Source organism: Primulina eburnea, chromosome 1, assembly GCF_022965805.1.
Source record: "Primulina eburnea isolate SZY01 chromosome 1, ASM2296580v1, whole genome shotgun sequence".
Taxonomy (NCBI): Eukaryota; Viridiplantae; Streptophyta; class Magnoliopsida; order Lamiales; family Gesneriaceae; genus Primulina; species Primulina eburnea.
This window is the reverse complement of record NC_133101.1, coordinates 58428161-58448549: the sequence shown is the minus strand read 5'-3', so window position 1 is coordinate 58448549 and position 20389 is coordinate 58428161. Positions and strand designations below refer to the sequence as shown.

At 33.5% G+C, this 20389-nt stretch overlaps 2 protein-coding genes and 1 long non-coding RNA gene across 3 annotated transcripts; 2 read left to right on the top strand and 1 right to left on the bottom strand.

Annotated features, from left to right (window-relative positions):
- Nucleotides 1-10874: 10874 nt before the first annotated feature.
- Nucleotides 10875-11719, bottom strand: LOC140813080 (phylloplanin-like). The gene is made up of 2 exons (XM_073171510.1): nt 11500-11719; nt 10875-11275 (listed from the first exon to the last, which is right to left on the bottom strand). Exons 1-2 carry the CDS (start codon nt 11717-11719, stop codon nt 10989-10991), a joined length of 507 nt encoding a protein of 168 aa, XP_073027611.1. The 3' UTR covers nt 10875-10988.
- LOC140813086 (uncharacterized) lies at nt 11274-11775 on the top strand. Its single transcript, XR_012113832.1, has 2 exons — nt 11274-11363; nt 11567-11775. It is a non-coding gene; the product is annotated as an uncharacterized lncRNA (long non-coding RNA).
- Nucleotides 11776-18473: 6698 nt separating this feature from the next.
- Nucleotides 18474-19716, top strand: LOC140834294 (F-box protein At2g27310-like). The gene has a single exon (XM_073199087.1). It carries the CDS (start codon nt 18552-18554, stop codon nt 19542-19544), a length of 993 nt encoding a protein of 330 aa, XP_073055188.1. The 5' UTR covers nt 18474-18551; the 3' UTR covers nt 19545-19716.
- Nucleotides 19717-20389: the final 673 nt, after the last annotated feature.

Below are 20389 nucleotides of genomic sequence, written 5' to 3'. Positions count from 1 at the left end.
TTTGAGTACTGATTGCAAATTAAAGGGTTCCATCTAGTTAAATTTATAGACTTGAATTTCTTCGTTTTTTGGGCTACGGATGTGCTGCTAATTCTTGAATATAATGAAATGGTCTCGGTCAAAATACGACTTACGAATTTTGCAATAATGCGGCCGATGTCGAATAACTCAATTTGATGGAAGTCATAGACATTAAAACTATAGTGCCATACGGTCCATTCTCATTCTCGTAAATGCATAATAACGAATACAAATAAATTTAAACACAAAAACTCATATGAGACAGTCTCACAGGTCAATTTTGTGAAACATATATTCTATATGAGTCATCTACGAAATAGTACTACTTTTTATGTCAAATATATTACTTTTTAAGTAAATATGGATATGATTGATCCGTCTCACGAATAAAGATCCGTGATATCGTCTTGTGAAAGACCTACTCAATTTTAAATATAAAAAAATATTGACGAATGGTAATGATAAACTTTGTAAATAAATACACATCAAAATCACAACTTGTATCAAAATTGGAATATTTGTATATATGTTCGACTATATTAGTCGCTGGGAAATTTGAAACATGTATTATTGTTTTTATTTTCTAATAATCGACGTTTTTCTTACTTTATTTTTTACACGTGACATGTAAATAACAACATTATTAGTAAATACATCCTTTAATTTTTTGCTCGGATTAGCATTTTTTAACTTATTGGGAAATATTTTTTTTCAAGATTGGAAATTCACATACTCTGCAGATTAGTGAATAATGAGCTGGTTAATCGCATTTTCTTCCACGGCGGCAGCCTAAAATATCTAAATAATTAGAAAATCAAATATCCATTATTTTCAGCCTTTAACTTTCATTTAATTGATTTATGATTGATTCTTTTTATTTTAATCAAATGAAATGATAAAATAATTGCCTAAATCGAGAATAGAGACGATGTATTTGGTTCTTCACATGGAGAAACACATTCATTCGATCTTACATTAATTAGGACAGTATCCAATGGTGTAATGTAATATAAATCTGATTTTTCATGATGTTCAATGTACGATTGCACGTCAAAAATCATATATAAATCAATTATTAAGCCATTGTAACTAAAAATCATATACAATTTTGTCTAATATTTTTGTAGCTCGAGGACTTCATTTGTCAATACTAACTCAACACTCTCAATAAGAATGAAAACTTGGCTCCATCACCAGACTCGCCGTGTAATTTCATGCCTACAACCGATCCACTTTCGTTTGATATTTGGGCCTAAATTCCCTACCATGCATCTCAAGATCTCAAGATTCAATGGAAGCATAAATGAAGTCATTATTCCAATACAAAACAAATAAATTAGTAATATAATAATAATTAAACATTTATTTGAGAATATTGCAATGGATTAATATTCGGATGAATGAATGTAGTCTGTCCAGTTGACCGTTATCCAAATTTGACCAATATTCGTACAAATCACAAAGCCACACGTGAAACCGCGTACCCTAATTAAAAGCTGCCCAAGCCGGGCGTATCCAAATTTGACCGCTTTCATACGAATCAAAATGCAACACGTGAAACAGCACAACCACGTGCCCTAATTAGAAGCTAACCACCACCCCCCCAACCCCCACCCCCACAGTGTCATTGCTTCTTCTTTTTTAAATTGTTTCACACAAATCGAAACGACGTTTAGCGACGATTTCTCAGAATCCGTTGCTAATAGCGACGGTTTGTAATAAACCGTCGCTACTAGCGACGGATTCTGAGAAACTGTCGCTAAACTCCAATTTATTTTTTTAAAAAACAACTGACACAGAGACGGCCACTCACAATGAAAAGGGTGTTAAATAGGTGTTACACCCTATTCTGGGTGCTCTTATGGACGTGATTTTGTATCCATACTGTCGATAAATTGAGATCAAACAACAGAATGCAAAATTTCCAAGATGTGAAAGGTGTTTCATTGTTCGGTAAAATTTGTAAATCTACTTTTTTTATCGGTATTTTGTATTCATCTTTAATATTTTTGTTTGAACTTCAAACAGTGGCACAATTGTATAAAAAGGTTTATATAGGCTTTTAAAGATTTATAGGACACCAACCGAAACCGGATTTTATATCCAACAGCTTCAGTGTTTGATTTTTCAAACACAAGATTTACTTTCAAACACCCTGTACATCTTGGAAATTTTACATTCTGTTGTTTCGTTCTAAATTTAGAACATTAGGGCAACTCCAACCCTTGCTCCACAATGGAGTTGCTCCATTGTGGAGCAAGGTTTTTCACTCCAATCCAGCACCACAAATGGTGCTGGACTGGAGTTGCCTTAAAAATCACTCTACATGCTGCGCCACATCTCTTTTCTTTTTTTTTTTAAATTTTTTTATTTGTTTTTAAATAATTATAAATATTTAATATTTTATTATATATTAATTATATAATTAATATTTTTATTTTTTTAATTTTTAAAATAATTTTTTCTTGAAACTTAAATATTAATTTAAATTTTTTTAAATATTTTTTAAAAAAATTAAATAGATATTAAATTAATTTAATAAACAACCAAATTATATTACTAGTACATTAAAATGATACATTTTACAACATAATACGAAATAATTTTAAAAACAACAACAAACAAACAACAAAATTACGATACAAACAATAAAATTTATTAAATGATATTTAGTAATCTGGTAAACCAGATCCTGGTAAACAGAGATGCTCACTATGAACTACGAAATGCGTTAATTGAGCACTTGGAAGAATATAGTAATTCTAATATTTAATATTGTGCTTGTATCGTATTTATTTTTTAAAATAAATATTTGTATCATTTTCAATGTTTTTTATCTTATATATAATGTTATGCTTGTATTGTATTTTATTCTTGAAATAAATATTTATATCGTTTTCAATGATTATATTGAAATAAAATATTTGTATCATTAAATAATTATCTTATTTATATAAAATAATTAATCGATTTTGTAATAAATAATGAAATAATATAATTATATTTATTATGTATAATTGTGTAATGGAATTATAAATAGTTGTTATTGAATTAAAATTAATATTATAAGAATATTCTGATAATATTTTTTTCTAGTGTAAAATGTAGTGTAGATAGGTTGGAGATGAATTTAGTGTTACACTATTGTAGTGCAGAATATAGTGCAGAATGTAGTGCAGTGGGTTGGAGATGGTCTTAATATCATATGAGTTTTAAACTATCAATATTAATAATGTTATTTATATAAAAAAAATTAAATTAATATACATATAATATGTAAACGTACTACATATAAAATGTGCGATAATTTCTTAGATATCACAATCGCTGCTTTACAGCATCCACAATGAATTAGTGTGTGAAGTCAATGAACTTAAAGCACTTATTTTTTTTTAAAAAAATTCCTTAAAAAACATTTTGTTTTATTACTATCTCCCTCTTTTTGTCTTTCTTAGACAAAATGAGATCAAACTCATTTATTCTTGTTTAGCTCAAATCATCTTTTCCTGAGTTAGAGAATTTTTCTCCCCCTAAATAAAATACGGTTAGCAAGAGTGTTTTTAGTAGTGTTGACAACATTCGGAACAACACCTGCACAAATTTTTTGATATTTCAGTGAAGCATTAGGAACAAGATAACAACCTAGATTATGAAGAACCTGACACAGAAACAACACACAACAAAAAAAAACACAGGAGAAACAGAAACACATTCAATCATCCTCTTCTTCATTGGTATCAGCAAAATCCTCATCATCCTTGGTTCCTGATGGACCAGCTTCTGTTTGATCATCACCATCTAGGGGTGTCAATCGGGTGGGTTAGGCCGGGTTTCGGGTCAACCCGCGAATTTTTTTTATTTTTTTTTCAACCTGAACCCGAAGCAACCCGAAAACCCCCAACCCGAACACGAACCCGCATAACCCACTCAACCCGTCTAACCCGCCTAACCAAAATTTTATTTTTTTTTTAATTTTTTTAAAAAATTAATGAAAAAAATTCAAAAAAATTAAAAATAATAATAATATTTTAATTTAAACACATAATGACAAAATTTTCGATTTAAATTTGAAAGTTTAATCGTAGAAAATTACAAATATATTTACTAAATCAAATAAAAAATTGTTAAAAAATAAAAAATATGCAAAATAATATTAAATGATGAAAATTTATCATATAAATATACAATAAATTTTGTTCAAACATATCATATATAAAAATATATGTAATAATTTCAAAAAAAAAAAGTTCACGGGTCAATCCGCGACCCAACCCAACCCGAAACCTGCCTAAGATGACACTAACTCGAATACACCCAACCCGAACCCGAAAAACCCCAACCCGAACCTGATTTTTTTCGTGTTGGGTCGTGTCGCATTTTGACACCCCTACCACCATCTCCCCATATTTGTCCTGGAAAGACTCCTACCTCCAAAAAGAGCATGTGGTTAGCTACCAGATCCTCATAATAACCAATGTATGCCTTAGCCTGGAAGATCTTGGTAAGGGCATGATCAATCTGAGCCTGAATTTCAGCTACGGTGAACTTCACGAATCCATCTGCCGGTGGAGTAGAAGTGCTTGGAGGAAAACCAGATACTGTAGGAGTATCACCAGATGCAGACCACGGAAGATCGATCGATCTATTTTCTTTAAAGAAAGCAGGGGCAATTTTAAATGTATCACTGGTGGTGGATAGTTGCTCATCAATTTATCTAATAAAGCCTTGAGAGACAAGCATTCCATAGATCAATGATGGGAATGAGAGTTTCGAAGCTTCGAGTCCTCCAGCGGCACATTGAAGGACGGTCTGGAAAACGAGGTTCCCAAAATTGAACACTCATCTTGTCCCAATGGAGTGCAGTATGGTCGCTTGATGTCTTGTCACGATGGTTGAATTTGTCGAGGGTGTCCAATTTCGAATAGCCAGCTTGTGTAACACTGAGTAAAAGGATGTTAAATTGGCAGCTGATAGCTTCTGTGGATGTGTTGGGAAATGAGTAATAAGACCCCCAGTGAGGGTGGAGGTGTTACCTCATGGATATCAGGAGGGAGTCCATCTTCGGAATCAGTTAGTGTATTGTAATGCAGATTGACAATAGTAGGATTAAAATCAAAAATTCGGTTACGAACATAAACATGCTCATATTTGTCTCACCTTTTATCACCTACCCCAGGAGATAGGTTTGCGTAGAATTCCAGAACTAGTTTCCGACATAAAGGTGTGACATTAGAGACATTCGAGTAGAGATGGCAGTGCTTGAGAAATGCGATCAGATTGTGTTTTGCAAAGGCATCAGTATCGACATTCCTTTCTTCAATGAATTTGCGACGTGCATAAAGATACCACTGATCAACTGCCTGCTCGGTGTAGAATTTGGTAGAGAAAGCGGTGTCCAAGTCATAATCACTGAGGTCTGTGTTGTCCTCAGTGTGAGCAACATCCTTAGCAACATCCTGTTCCGCATGCTCATGTTCTTCAAAAACTTCATCTTCATCATCAGGCTTGTCATTATAACGGCTGGATTCAGTAGAGCTTCCAGATTCTTGGGGAGCAACAGAACCAGATGGGGCTTCAACTTTTTAATTTTTCAAGTTGGCCATAAATTGGGCCAACGTGATTTCCTCTTCTGTAGATGGTGAGGGCTTTGGTAGAGGAACGGAGGGTGCGTTCTCATTGGAATCAGTGGCTTTGCTGGAGGACGAACTATTTTCCTTAGGCGGAGAGCTAGTCTTCTTGCGGGCCACAAACTCGTAGTCACCATCATCCGAGTCATCGCCTGAGGTGTTATCTGGATCAACAAGGGAAGGACGGGTTGACCCTTCACCCTTGCGGCGAAAATGCTTTGATGTAGTCAAATCGGGGTTGTACCCTATTTGTCTCTTCGATCGACGAACGGGTGGCCGTGGTGGATTAAATACCTGTATTATTGGTGTATTTTCAACATTGAATGCATTTCCTGGCTCGCCCGGTGCGATTACCTCCAATGGTATAGGCTGATCAGTAACAGGAACTAGTGCCGTAGAGGGCTCTACAGGATATGTTGTTGAAGATGTTGTTGAGGCAGGGGCAACCTCTTCGCGGTGTCCCATCTCGCTTCGAATGTCGTGGGAATCAAAACCATTTCCTGCCATTTGAGTGTATATCAAAGGTTAATTAATGTCAGTAGAAGAAGATTACAGAGGGCATAGATAAATCTCATGGGAAATTTTGTGAGGGTTTGCAAAATAGTAAGAATACAAATAATGTGAGTTAGGTGGTGTAAATCAAGAGGATAATCATGAAAGTACAGTGCAACGGTAAAAAAAATCAGTAACTGACTAATTCTAACGGTAAAAAAGAAAATAGGCAGACGAAATAACCGTTACTTCCTTCGAAACTTACCGAGATAATTACATGCATTATTAAAATGATTTCCAGAACAAATACTCATTTCAAATTTAACTCCACTAAACATCAGAGTACACATTAATTCGATTTTCTGCAAAAATTGGATTTTTATAGAATTTTTTTTTGTTGAAATACATATAACCTTATGACACAATAATATTCAGAATGTAACAGAATTAGAAGCACAAAAGCAAATATGATATATGTTTACAGATGAATTGTTATCACAAATGTTGGCAACATCTTCCGACAACACGCATAATTCTAGAAAAACAATTTTATTTTTTCTTCACACTCAATGATTTAACAACTTTCTGAACATAGAATTGGTAGTTCCCACACTAGAAGAATAGTCTTCATTGGACTCCTCTAGGTAGCTTTTTTCATTTTCTTCTATTTCTGTGTTAATTTTAGAATGGGTCCCACACTAAAAGCACAGCCTTCATTGGGCTCCTTTAGGTAGCTTTTTCCATCTTTCCTTCTAACACAGACCCAAATTTTCATCATCTAATTTTTCTTGCTTTTCACATTGGTTAGAGTCAAATGACCATTTTTCAAATCATTTGTAAGAATGTTCGCATGTATATGCGTGCAGTTTTAAAAGATTACCAGGAATTGTGAGAGTATCAGAAAACTATGCTACACAGTTTCAACACAACATATCACAGTATGAATGTAATGCAGAATGTCTAAGTCCTAAAAATGCACATGCATGTTAGGTGTTGTCCGAGATGTTGTAACAACTGAGACAACATCTATGATTATTTAGGCAGAACACATGCTGAGAGATTTCCTAAGGTTGGAAAATCTCTCAAAAGCTAATACTTTTGTGAATATGTCAACCAGTTGGTTTTTTGTACCAACAAATTCAATTCAAATCAACTTTTTTTTATACTAGATCTCGAATAAAGTGGTGTCTAATGTCAATGTGTTTAGTTCAAGAGTGTTGTACTTGATTTTTTGAAATATTAATTGCACTAGAATTATCACAATAAACAACTAAGGATTAACTCTTAAGCTCATAGTCTTCTATAATTTGGTTCATCCATAAAAGTTGAGAACAACTTCCAGCTGCTACATATTCAGATTCAGCAGTTGAAAGTGAGACACAATTTTTTTTCCTACTATGCCATGAGATTAAATTATTGTCAAAATAAAATCAACCGCCAGATGTATTGTTCCCATCATCTAAGTCACCGGCCCAATCAGCATCAGAAAATCCTACTAAATTCGAATTTGTTTCTTGAATGTACCATAATCCTAAGTCAATGCTACCTACTATGTAACGTAAGATGCGCTTCAAAGTTTCAAATGAGAAATTTTAGGATTGGCTTAATATCTAGCACATAAGCATACACTAAACAGAACGTGCAATTTCATTAGCTTGATAAGATTGTAACTCGGCATTGCGCTTGGAAGAAGATGTAACAAGATTGACAATAGTGGTCAGATTTGAAAAGAAAAGCCATACAGAGATCTCTTTTTCAGCCGTTGCAACTAATGCTAGTTGGAGTCGATGGACAAAACAATGTACATAGTATGCATATGGGCAATCTTTAAGAAATATAGCTTGCAATCCATTAAAAGCATCACTCATGTTACTAGCACCATTATACCCTTGACCTCGCATATTATGAATTTCTAGATTATATCTAGTGAGGACATCACATATATATTTCTTTCTTGAGTGTTGCAGTTGTGGTGTCATGAACATGCACAATTTGGAAAAAAACGCTCCCGCAAAAAAACATGGGCACCAACAAATCTCAAAATTAAAGCCATTTGTTCTTTGTTAGATACATATTTCGCTTCATCCACCAAAATACAAAACTTAGAATCTCCAATTTCATCACGGATTTTATTTCTGACTCTATTACCAATAATATGCAAGATTTCTTTTTGAACTTCTGGTGATGTATATCTTGCATTTCTCGGAGCCTTATCTAAGATAACATCACCAATACTAGCATTCCATTTCTCCAATAGTTTTAACATCTCGATTAAATTGCCACGATTTTGAGAATATGAAGATTCATCATGACCTCTCAATCCACATGCTTGCAAACTAAGCCAACGGACGCTCTCAATTGTTGTTGCAAGCATTAATCGATTTTTTTGAATCTGTTCAGAAGCTTCTCGATTCATAAATTTATCTATATGACTAGTTACATTCATCAAATCAATAACAAATTTTGAAGATTTATGTGTGTTGAGTTAGAACTTCCCATGTGAGACAAAAAATCACACTTGGGCTCATCATTAACGCGTTTCCAACTTCTAAACCTTCAATTGTAAATGTAGATTGTTGTGATTCACTTAATTCAAAAAGATAGCACGAAAAACAAAATACTGCATCCTTCGAAGGAGAGTACTCTAACCATGGAAACTTTTCAAACCATGTATATTGAAATCGACGATGATGCTTCCCTGATTCAATCCGTGGGTGTTCCGACAATTTAGGTTGATATGACCTCATTTTGATATAAGCTCGTCTAATTTCATCACGATGATTAACAGGATGTCGCCACATCGAAATACGCAATCGAGGGGCTCGTTCAAGCGAAGTTTCATCAATTTCAACTATTTGAGATTTAGAAGGAGGTTCGAGCTCCTCAATAAGAGTGGGTGCATGAGTCTCGGTCCTCTCGAGTGATGAAAGATTATCAACTATTGGCTATTTGGCTTGAAGAATGACAAATATTGTTTCTCTTCATTCTTTCTTGAGTTAACATTAAAATAACCTAAAATAAAAAAATATTAAATTGAGATTAAAACCATAATTGTGTGTACAAAATAGAGACCAAAACAAACTGATATATGATGAAACTTCATATTTTAGTGGCTTAAAACTAAACGTATGATAAAATTTGGTATTAAATATAATAAATTAATTTGGTATTGAAGCTGCAACAGTGCACAAAGCTCCTATGCAAAATTAATAATATTTTAAAAACCACAAACATAGATCTTCTAAAATTGAAATATGGATGGGTAGTTTTGCTTGTGATTTAAAAAAAATGGAGTTTTGTGTTCTATTTCAAATAATATGATGTTGCTGGTATATCTAAATCTTGGCATACATACCCATATTGTTTAATAAAGTTAAATTTTTTTTTACTAATTAACTTTGGTATATGGGCAAATTTTTTATTTACTACTAATATTCTAGTTATAATAAATTATATCAATTTACTTGAACCAACCTTCAATTTTCTTTCACCATTTTTGTCTTTTGAGCAAGATCGAAGCTTTAAAAGAAATCAAATACACAGAAGGGAGGGCACAATATTAATTAGTAAAATATTTGGACAGACTGGAATAGGAAGAGCCTAGCTATAATTAAAGGGGGCAGTTATGGTTTTTGAAATATATGAAATTTAAGATCAACAAAGCAAACACTTATAGAACACAGCAGAAACATGTTTAACGCAAACATCATCTTACGGAGGAAAATCTAAAGGAACACATTAAAACAATTAAACAAAGACAGCAAAGAAAAAACAAATCTGCGAGGAAGCATATGAACAAAGGCAGTTTAGGAACCCATCAAGTTCTTAAATTCCTTTGAGGTGAAAATGAAGCGACATTAATTGGTTCAACAAAATATTTTCCCGCGAGTGAAACAACGAACATTAAAAAATACGAAAAAAAACTATTTTCAGAATTATTTCGTCAACTGCAAGGCAACATTACCTCTTAATTTTCAGATTTCGAATTTCCGATGCAGCCTTAATCACCAAAAAATACTTTCCCGAAATTCCTCTCGAAAAAGCAGCTTTTTCCTTTCCTAAAAAAATTCTTCAAAGGCGAAAAAATCCAGACATACGTTGATAAAAATCGAAACATATTAACGGAATCACGGAAATCAATCGAAAAATAGTTGAGAAACATAAAAAATCTAATGTTAAAATTTAAGAGTACTTAAAGTTGAACAACTAAAAATCGTCCGCAAGGAGACGTACTTGCCCAAAGGAAGAGCAAGAAGGGAAAATGATGGTGATGCACTGATGCTAAAATCTCTTTTTTTAAAACCCACGGATTTAAAGCAAATTAATTATAGTGATAATTGCTGCGCGAGGAAAATCCTAATTTCCTTAGTTTATATAATTCTAAATTAAGTATTGATTTGTTATCTTTAAATATGCAATTTTCTGTATTTAAGTTTTCGTTACCTATATTTAAGCTAGAATACCATGTAAACAACTTAACTTTTGTTCATTATTGATTTGATATCAAATTGTGAGATTTTCTCAAATACACTTCGGTGTTTTCAAAATCGAACTTTCAAAGGTGGATTCTTTTGTCGTTCGTCTATCGATTTTCACGAGAGTTGCCAAGGACGGGTTCTTTGGAGGCTTTCTTGAACGCGATTGTCTCTATCATTGATTAATTGTTGCTAGACCGCGTGATCTAGAGGCGATTATCACACCTATATCGATTACTTGTTTCAAAGATCAGGACAAATCAAAGATCTCGTGGACGAGATCGTATCAAATATGGTTGTACACGTAGCATTACACTACATTTATTAATGGATTACATAAACTTCCTCCAACATGTATTGATACCAAAGGCAGCTACGACTGGAGTGCAAAACCTGGGGGGACCATGCAAGTGAGTGGAAGAAACCCGTATACTGTTTTCACGAAGCGCAAGATCGACACGAGGCCTGGGGCCGGTAGTACTGTATTGCACCTTGATAGAGGCGTCAGAACAAACAATCTGCAGTTGGAGACTATTGAATTGACGGTTGCGTTGGATCGAGGGATCAACACCACCAAATACGAACCATTTGAATTGGTTTTTCCGTTCACCCGTGCCAACACCACCACATCTGCCGAGCATGCAACCTGCCAGGCGGCGTCTGCAGGCAAAATGGGTGTCAAACTTGTATCAGGCAAAGTAGGAATCCGGAATACATGCGCCATATACACACAATTGCAAGGGTTTTGGTACTTCTTTTCTTCATGATACACACACACACACACACAAGAAAGATTTCATTTTCGAGATGGGATTAATCATAATTCAATTATATCTTATCCTATCCTATCCTAATATATAAAACACAAGTGAGGGGGGATTTACTTGGAAACACTGGAGTGGCACTGGCATTGGGGCCGGTAGTAATATTGCCATTCGTGGTGCAATACAGGGCACTGGCACCGGGGCCGGCAGTAATATTGCCTTTCGTGGTGCAATACAGAGGTCCATTGACATGTGTTACTCCAATTGTACTTTGGGCATCTGCAAAACTTGTTGCCAATATTGCAAATAAGAGGAAAATCAAGACATTTTTAATGGCCATATTGTCAAGAAATTGGGAGTGAGTTTGGTGCTTTCAATTTGCTTAGCTTTTGAGTACTGATTGCAAATTAAATGGTTCCATTTAGTTAAATTTACAGACTTGAATTTCTTCGTTTTTTGGGCTACGGATGTGCTGCTAATTCTTGAATATAATGAAATGGTCTCGGTCAAAATACGACTTACGAATTGCACAAAGTCGAATAACTCAATTTGACGGAAGTCGGAGACATTAAAACTATAGTTACGGTCCATTCTCGTTATCTTAAATGCATAATATCGAATACACATAATTTTGAATATAAAAAAATATAGACGAATGGTATTGATAAACTTTATAAATAAATTCACATCAAAATCACAACTTATATCAAAATTGAAATATTTATATACATATGTTCGACTATATTAGTCGCTGGGAAATTTGAAACATGTATTATTGTTTTTATTTTCTAATAATCAAGGTTCTTCTTACTTGATTTTTTACATGTGACATGTAAATAACAACATTACTTGTAAATACATCCTTTAATTTTTTGCTCGGATTAATTAGCATTTTTTGACTTATTCGGAAATTTTTTTTTATAGCCAAATATTCCAATTTTATAGAGACTTTCTCCGGTCATATGCCTCAATGTCAGAAGTCAAATTGGACAAGGACTAACCCAACATTAGTTGACAATAATTTCCAAGATTGGGATGAATTAGAATTATATCTCAAAATAAATTCTAAAAATTGGTTTTTTTTAAAAAAAAAACTATTAAAAAGTTGGACAATGCCATTTGCATCAATTTCGGAGCATACTCTGCAGATTAGTGAATAATGAGCTGGTTCATCGCATTTTCTTCCTCGCCGGCAGCCTAAAAATCTAAATAAATATCTGCCCGAGCGATGCTTCAGGTGGCTCGATTTATTCTCTGTTTTATATACATTAAATTTTGTCTAATTTTACGGTAGCTCGAGGACTTCATTTGTCGATATTAGCTCAACCTTAACTTAAAAATTTTGACTCGACTAAAAATGAAAATTTGACTCCGTCACTGAACTCACGGTGTAATTTCATGTCTACAAATATACAAGTATGGTGCTGGTAAAAGCAAGCCACCATGCATCTTAAGATTCAATGGAAGCATAAATTGTAGATCCCAAAATAAGTCCACGTAAACTCATGCTTTAATTAAATTATTAAATTGTTTATTTAATTTTAAAACGATTTTAACGATGCATGATTTATGAATTGTATTATTTTAAATTATTACATGTTAATGTCATGCACATTAAAACGTTTTCTTGAGTTTTATGTTTCAGACGAATATTCGATACGGAATCGAAAAAAGAGACTGGTGACGATTTAGGCGATTTATGATTAATGTGGTATTTTATTTCAAGTCAAAAAAATTGATATTTTAAATGATTTATGAAATTTTGAGCATTTTAAAGCCTAATTTAATTTATTATGTGATTTTAAGATTTTCAAATAATTTGAATATTGGGAGATTTTAATCTTAAAAATTCAGTACTTAATTATTTGTAGACAAAAACTTATGTGAGACGGTCTCACGGGTCGTATTTTGTGAGACGAATATCTATTTGGGTCATTCATGAAAAATTATTACATTTTATGCTACATGTATTATTTTTTATTGTGAATATGGATAAGGTTGACTCGTCTCACAGATAAAGATCCGTGAGACCGTCTCATAAGAGACTCTTGTTTGTATTGAATCTTTGAGTGGGATTAACTAGATTGGTATTATTTTATCACTAATTATTTAAATAAGCATTTATTTAGCCCCTAATTAGTTCATTAAGCAAAAATTTTACCTAATCAAAACCACACTCACGCACACACACAACACACACGTAGCAAATTTGAAGAAAAAACTAGGGTTCTTGAGCCTTCTTACAGCAGCCACCATTCCTTGCACATTTATGGAGATTTACGTCTTCTTTCGAGTAAGAATCGTGTAGCAAGCGTCTCCCGTTCATCTCCCATAATCAACCGCGTCGGTATTCGTTATCTTCGTGCGTTACAACGCAAAGACATGTATATTCTTTCATTTTTCCGCTTCGATCTTGACATAGTAAATATTTTGATGTATATCGTGTGCAAGAGATTGGGAAGCGGTAAATTCATAATTTTTGGACAAGAGACGAATGAGTTAGTTCATTCACGTGGGACTGCCCAAACTGTGATGCTTTAAAACGCATGTGACTTTATTATGTATTACTTACTATTCTCAGTTTATACATGTTGAGTCTTTAAACCCACTATACTTGATCGATGCAGATGAAGACGAGTACGAGGAGACGAGAGGCGGATACCAGTGAGTTGGCTCGAACTGTGCGGAAGCCTAACCCGAAGACCGCTTAAATTTCAAGAATGTTTATGCATGTTAAATTTATTTACTTTAATTTTTAATGAAATTACGTCACGTTGTTTAAACAAATATTTGCTACAAGCTTTTTTGCACTTCAAATATTTAGACAAACATTTTATTTATAATTTATTTTGAGAGATTATTACTTATTTAAAAAAATTAAGTAATTTTAAAGTACAATATGTCACATAAATGAAGTCATTTTTTCTAATACATAACAAATAAATTAGTAATATAATATTGTTGTGCCTAAAAATTAGAAGAAGCCCAATAGATGAAGCCTAAGAAAAGTTGCAGTTGGCCCAGTAAAGGAACATTGCTGCCAGTTACGGCCATTACCCAAGGTGGAAGATCGTGGGATGATCGTGGAAAGGAGAAACTGATGTGCGGATTGTGTCAAAAGAGAAGGCAAGGGAATCAGAAAAAGCCCCGACAAACACACACAAAACAATCGACAAAAAAGTCTACAGCAACTTCTCTGCAACTTTGCTTTCATGTCAGCAATCGTCTTCCATAGATTTCAAATGTTTATTCCAGTTTCTTGTAAAAAACTTTGTTCGAATTTATAACGGCATAACATATGTTGATGTTGTTTATGAGTTCCCCCTTTGATTTCATTATATTGTTCACTTCACGTTCTTATTTTTGGAGCCATTTTGAGGGAATTAGAACGAACGATCGAATCAAGATTCACAACGTTTGATTAAAAGTCGGATTATTTCACAAATTTGACACGAACACGTGCCTGGCACGTCCGCAATTTTCGTGACAAACAAATATTAATCAAAAAATTAATTAAGAATATTGCATGGATTCGGATGAATGAATGCACTCTGTCTAGTTGGCCGTATCCAAATTTGACCACTTTTCGTACAAATCACAATGCCACACGTGAAACCGCGTGCCCAAATTATAAGCAGCCCCAGTCGGGCGTATCCAAATTTGACCGCTTTCATACGAATCAAAATGCAACACGTGAAACAGCACAACCACGTGCCCCACTTAGAAGCTGCCCACCCCGTCATTGCTTCTTCTTTTTTAAATCGTTTCACACAAATATCGAGCTAATTACATCAATATCTCTTATTGAATAATAAAAACAAAAAACAAAAAAAATCATATATAAAAAATTAATAATATGTTTTAAAAAATCAAGCATAACATTTCATATCAGAAAGAGTAAATGTACACGAGTTTTCAGAATATAACAGTGAAATGTGTTTGATTTTTAAAAATGAAAGACTATCTATCTATCAGCCAATTGATATTTTTCATAAGAGATTGGTGCAATTAGTGCCACAAATCCCCACTTCTTTTTCTTTTTTCGATTTAATCAATTGTAAATATTATTTAATTAATTTTTTATCATTCTAAAGCATCATTTAGAATAACTATTGTTTTCAATTTTCTAAAACAAATCGTTCCTTAATTAATAATTTTATTTTATTCAATTGAGATAAAGATTTGTTACAATTAAGTGGTGAGCTTGAGATTTCGTTCTAAATTTAGAACATTAATATTATATTATCAATATTAATGAAGTTATTTATAAAAAAACAAATTAATGAACTTAAAGCACTATTTTTTTAATAATGTACGATAAATTCTTAGATAAGAATGAATATCATAATCGCTGCTTTACAGCATCCCAATGAATTAGAGTGTGAAGTCAATGAACTTAAAGCACTTATTTTTTTATAAAAAAATTTCCTTAAAAAACATATTGTTTTATTACAAATGTTATTTAAAAAAGACACTTAAAAGTTAAAAATATCTTCCAAACATTTATCCAAAGTCAAAATAACTTATTGTTGGGTGCAATAATTTTCTCTGCTAGGTAGAGCGATCGAACTGTGGTGCTTGAGATACTGCGCAGTTTAAAAGATTTGAGTTGCACCATTATTACTAGTTATAGCTTTTGGTAAACCGGTAAGCACTCGGTCCTACAATTGGTATCAGAGCCAAAGTCACGGGTTCGATTCTCATTGATTGCAAGGAGTGCAATTATTGGGAGGGAGATTGTTGGGTGCAATAATTTTCTCTTCTTGGTAGAGCGATCGAACCGTGGTACTATAGCTTTTGGTAAAGCGGTAAACACTCGGTCCTACACTTCTGTTTTTTTTAATAAAAGAATTTTAAAAGACTTAATTTATTTAAATATTTTTTAAAATTACAACTTGTATATCAAATTCATCCTTGATATTTAATAATATCTTACATTCTAAGTTTTTAAAGAACTCTTAGTAATTTATTAGGCACACAAAAATGTGAGTGTATATGCTCAAATATAATATAACTTTCGGGTTTGAGTAATGTCTGACTTAAAATTATTTGCCATTATTAAATTGACTAAAATCCCATAAGATAGATTGAGCGACAAAAGCTCATCATTTATTTCTACTAAATCTGAATTGGTCTAGCAGTAGTGGCCAGTGGGCGAACAATTCCAAGGAAAATTAGATCGTGGGAGAAGTTGTGATTAGTGGAAAGAAAGTGGGAAAAACTCTTCAGTGACTCTCCGATCTCAAGAAATGTAGCTTGCAACAACCAAAGAAGACGTTCTTGAATGCATGAGATGATCAATGTTTGACGTGGCCAGAAGCAAGGTAAACATTACTATATTGCATGAAAAGAGAGCCAATATCTACAAATTAAAATCATCGAGTTCATGAAATTTGTGAAATTATGAATATGGGCATTTGGCGTTCAGATTTTTGGGAATTTGATTTCAACAAAAATAATAGAAGAATTCGGTCAGCAGGATGAACAAGGCGGGATCGATAGATGATATTTTGAATTCAGGTGATTCATACTGTCATGAAAATTCAGGATACAGTGAAAGCTATTTGAGTCTCACGGTGATGCAAAAGAAGTGAGAATGAATTAGAAGAAAATAAATATATACGGACATTTTGGTCCAATAGATCAAAGCATGCGAAAGCATTTAATTTGTTTGACTTAAAATTATTTGGCTCAAACCCAATGAGATATATGGATCGAGTGAGAAAAGCTCATCATGAATAATTCCACTAAATCTGAATTGGTCTAGCAGTAGCGAGCGAACAGTTTCAGTTTCATCTTCATTTGTTTTTCATGTTTTTAGTATATTTTAAATTACTTTATGTTGATTGTCTCACATCGGTTATGTAAATAATTTTGGAGTTGTATATATGAGTTTGGACAATCCTTCCCCCTTGAACTAGCTTTTGGGGTTGAGTTAGGTCCAAGTTCCATTCTTAACATGGTATCAGAGCTGGGTTCACCTTATGTGTTGGACTGCCTATAATTAGGCCACCCGTTCTGCCCATAATTGGGTCATTTGTAAACTCCACGCTCCAGATGTTCATTCTTGGGCGTGAGAAGGGTGTGTTAATTGTCCCACATCGGGTTATGTAAATAACCTTGGAGTTGTATATATGGGCTTGGACAATCCTCCCCCTTGAGCTAGCTAGCTTTTGGGGTTGAGTTGGTCCAAGTTCCAATCTTAACACTTTACGCCTTTTCATTTCTTCAGTTTCATACTATTTTTTATTTAATTTTAGCGATACATTTTGTATTAAAATATCGAAACTGACTATCAAATTTGAGATTTATAATCCCTTTGTATTTAGAAATTATTTTTTTTTTCGTTTTTACTCAATTTGATACACTTAAGTTAGTACACCCGAATTTACAAAATTTGTGAAAAAAAAAGTAATAAATTTAATTAAAAGCTTTGAAAGATGACTCAAATTAATATTTATTTATTGTAGTGCAAGCTGAGATTGGCCGACTGTATAACGAAGTTGACGGCCTATGTGGATGGAATTTACCATATTTCCGTGGATAACTCTCTGTTTAATTAATAATTTAACATTTGTCCATGATCTACAATCAATTTGTTTATTTCTTTTGTATTAATCGTGAATCTCTATCCTCTTTTCATTGTCATTTGTTATAATTAATATTTTTCGATTATATATATATATATATATATATATATATTGTCCGTATATATTTTTATACAGATAAAACTCACAGTCGTTGTCATTCAATATTTTTTATGTAAAGTATTCTACACATTATGTTAATTAAATAAATAACATGGTAAACTCGATACAACTCGTCCAAAACATTGATATAAGAAATTGAAGTACATTCTATTTTATCAAACATTTTGTTTTAATATAATATTAAATTATTAGACATATTTATTTTATCTAACATTTTGTTTTAATTTTATAATTAATTAATTTGAAAATAAAGAAATGTGATAATATGTTATAATAATGGTAATTAATAGGTGGGACGAAAATTCCAAGCAATTGCCGTATTGCTCCGTGTTGAGACTGTTGCCTCCATGTTTGGACCAAATCCCCTCTCACTATATATAAAAACAACCAAAAATCCTGACTATATTCATTCAAACGCTTCTCCTAGTGTCCTCCAAGCTTACAGCGATCAATACAACAACCATGTCACCCTCCTCATCCGCCGCCGCCGATCCGATCACCGCGGTTCATTCAGATATCGTTCGATCCCACATATTGAACAGGCTCGATGGCCCCACCCTCGCGTCCACCAGCTGTGCTTCCACTCAGTTGCTTTCTTTGTGCAACGACGATCATCTATGGCGGGAGATTTGCAACTCCACTTGGCAATCCACCACCGACCCGCGTGTCCGGGATGTCATCTCAGGCTTCCCTTTTGGCTACCGTTCGTTCTACTGCGACGCCTTCCCCGCAGTCGGCTACCAACACTCCGCCAAGAGAACCAAGAAACGGAGTCCTTCGGGCACATCTGAATTGATCTCTGCAGTGGATATTTACTGTGATGACCAGTTAGTATACTCCAAAGTCATGGTTGCGGAGACTCATTCAAGCTGGTTTATCTGTTCGCCTTTCAGGCTAGATCTTCTAGACCCTAAAGAAACAGTTCCAACGCCTCTAAAATTCGACGGAGAGGATGGGAACTGCATGGATATCGCATCCGATCGCCTGAGAGTAAGCTGGGTTTTAATCGACCCCTCCAAGAATCGGGCGGTGAACGTGGCCAGCCTAAAGGCAGTGGAGGCGCGGCGGCACTGGCTCACCGAGGAAGTACAACTTCGGTTCGCCACGGTGGCAGCCGGAGGCGACGGCGAGGCTGTTCAATGTGCGGTGATGGTCACTTGCGGTGGAAGAGAAGGCGAGGAGATGCACGTGAGGGAGGTTTACATGCAGGTAGAGGACATGGAGGGTAAGATCGTTTGCGGGATGGAGAGTTTGGCAATTTTACGGGAAGCCATGGAAGGGCAGAGATGCAGAAGTAGCCGAAGAACGGAGAAAGAAAACTATGAAATGTTGGTGAAGATGAAGATAGAGTATATAGAGAGAAAGCAGAGGAGGGAGAGAAGCCTGGATATGGCGTTCATAGCCACTGGAGTTTCCATTTTCTTGGCTATTTTGACACATTTTCTGAGTAGATGAAATTTGAGCTTAGCTAGGTGGTTGTATTTATTACATTTATACTTATATTTTTTCAAAATCTTACACTTTAAATTATTTATTTTTTCCCAATTTTATTTGTTCTGAGGAATCAGTCGATGTAAAATCTCGGAAAGGGTTTTAAAAAACTACGTGTCCTGTGGTTTGATTATTACTGATGTTTTTGAAATTAGGGATTTTAAATTTATTGTTTTAAATATAATTTAGTTTTTTAGATTTTTTATTTAAAAAAATATCCAATACGTACAGATTTTAAATCAAAATTTTGTTACGTGAATCAATTTTTTTTAATCCAGATTCAACTTTAATTTATTTAGACAAGTGGAGAAAATTTTCATATATATACACACGAAAAATAAACCTCTGAACTAATATATTAACATGTAAACTATAATTTTTTTAGTTGAATAAGAAGGGTTATAATCAACCTTTTTTTTCTGAAACATTTAAAATACAAAATTAACTTTTTATATATTTTAAATTGATAATTTTATAACGGCAATGTATTAATTTCTCTAAAAAAAACTTTCAATGATGTGCAATAACTAGCCAAATAATCATATTAAATGTGAATGATACACATGATAACATTTTTCTTTTTCAAAAGTAATAGAGAAAAAAAATAAAACAGATTGAATTGAATTCAAAAGTATTTTGTAATTTATCATACAAAATATAAGTTTGAGCGTACCTTAAATATGCACCCCACATTTTCTTTTATTGAAATTGAAAATGTCAAATAAAAAGTAACCTAGTGTTGATGATAAGTTGATAAAACGGAAAAATTAATAAAAATTACACAAAACTTTTGTGAAACTAGTTTCATA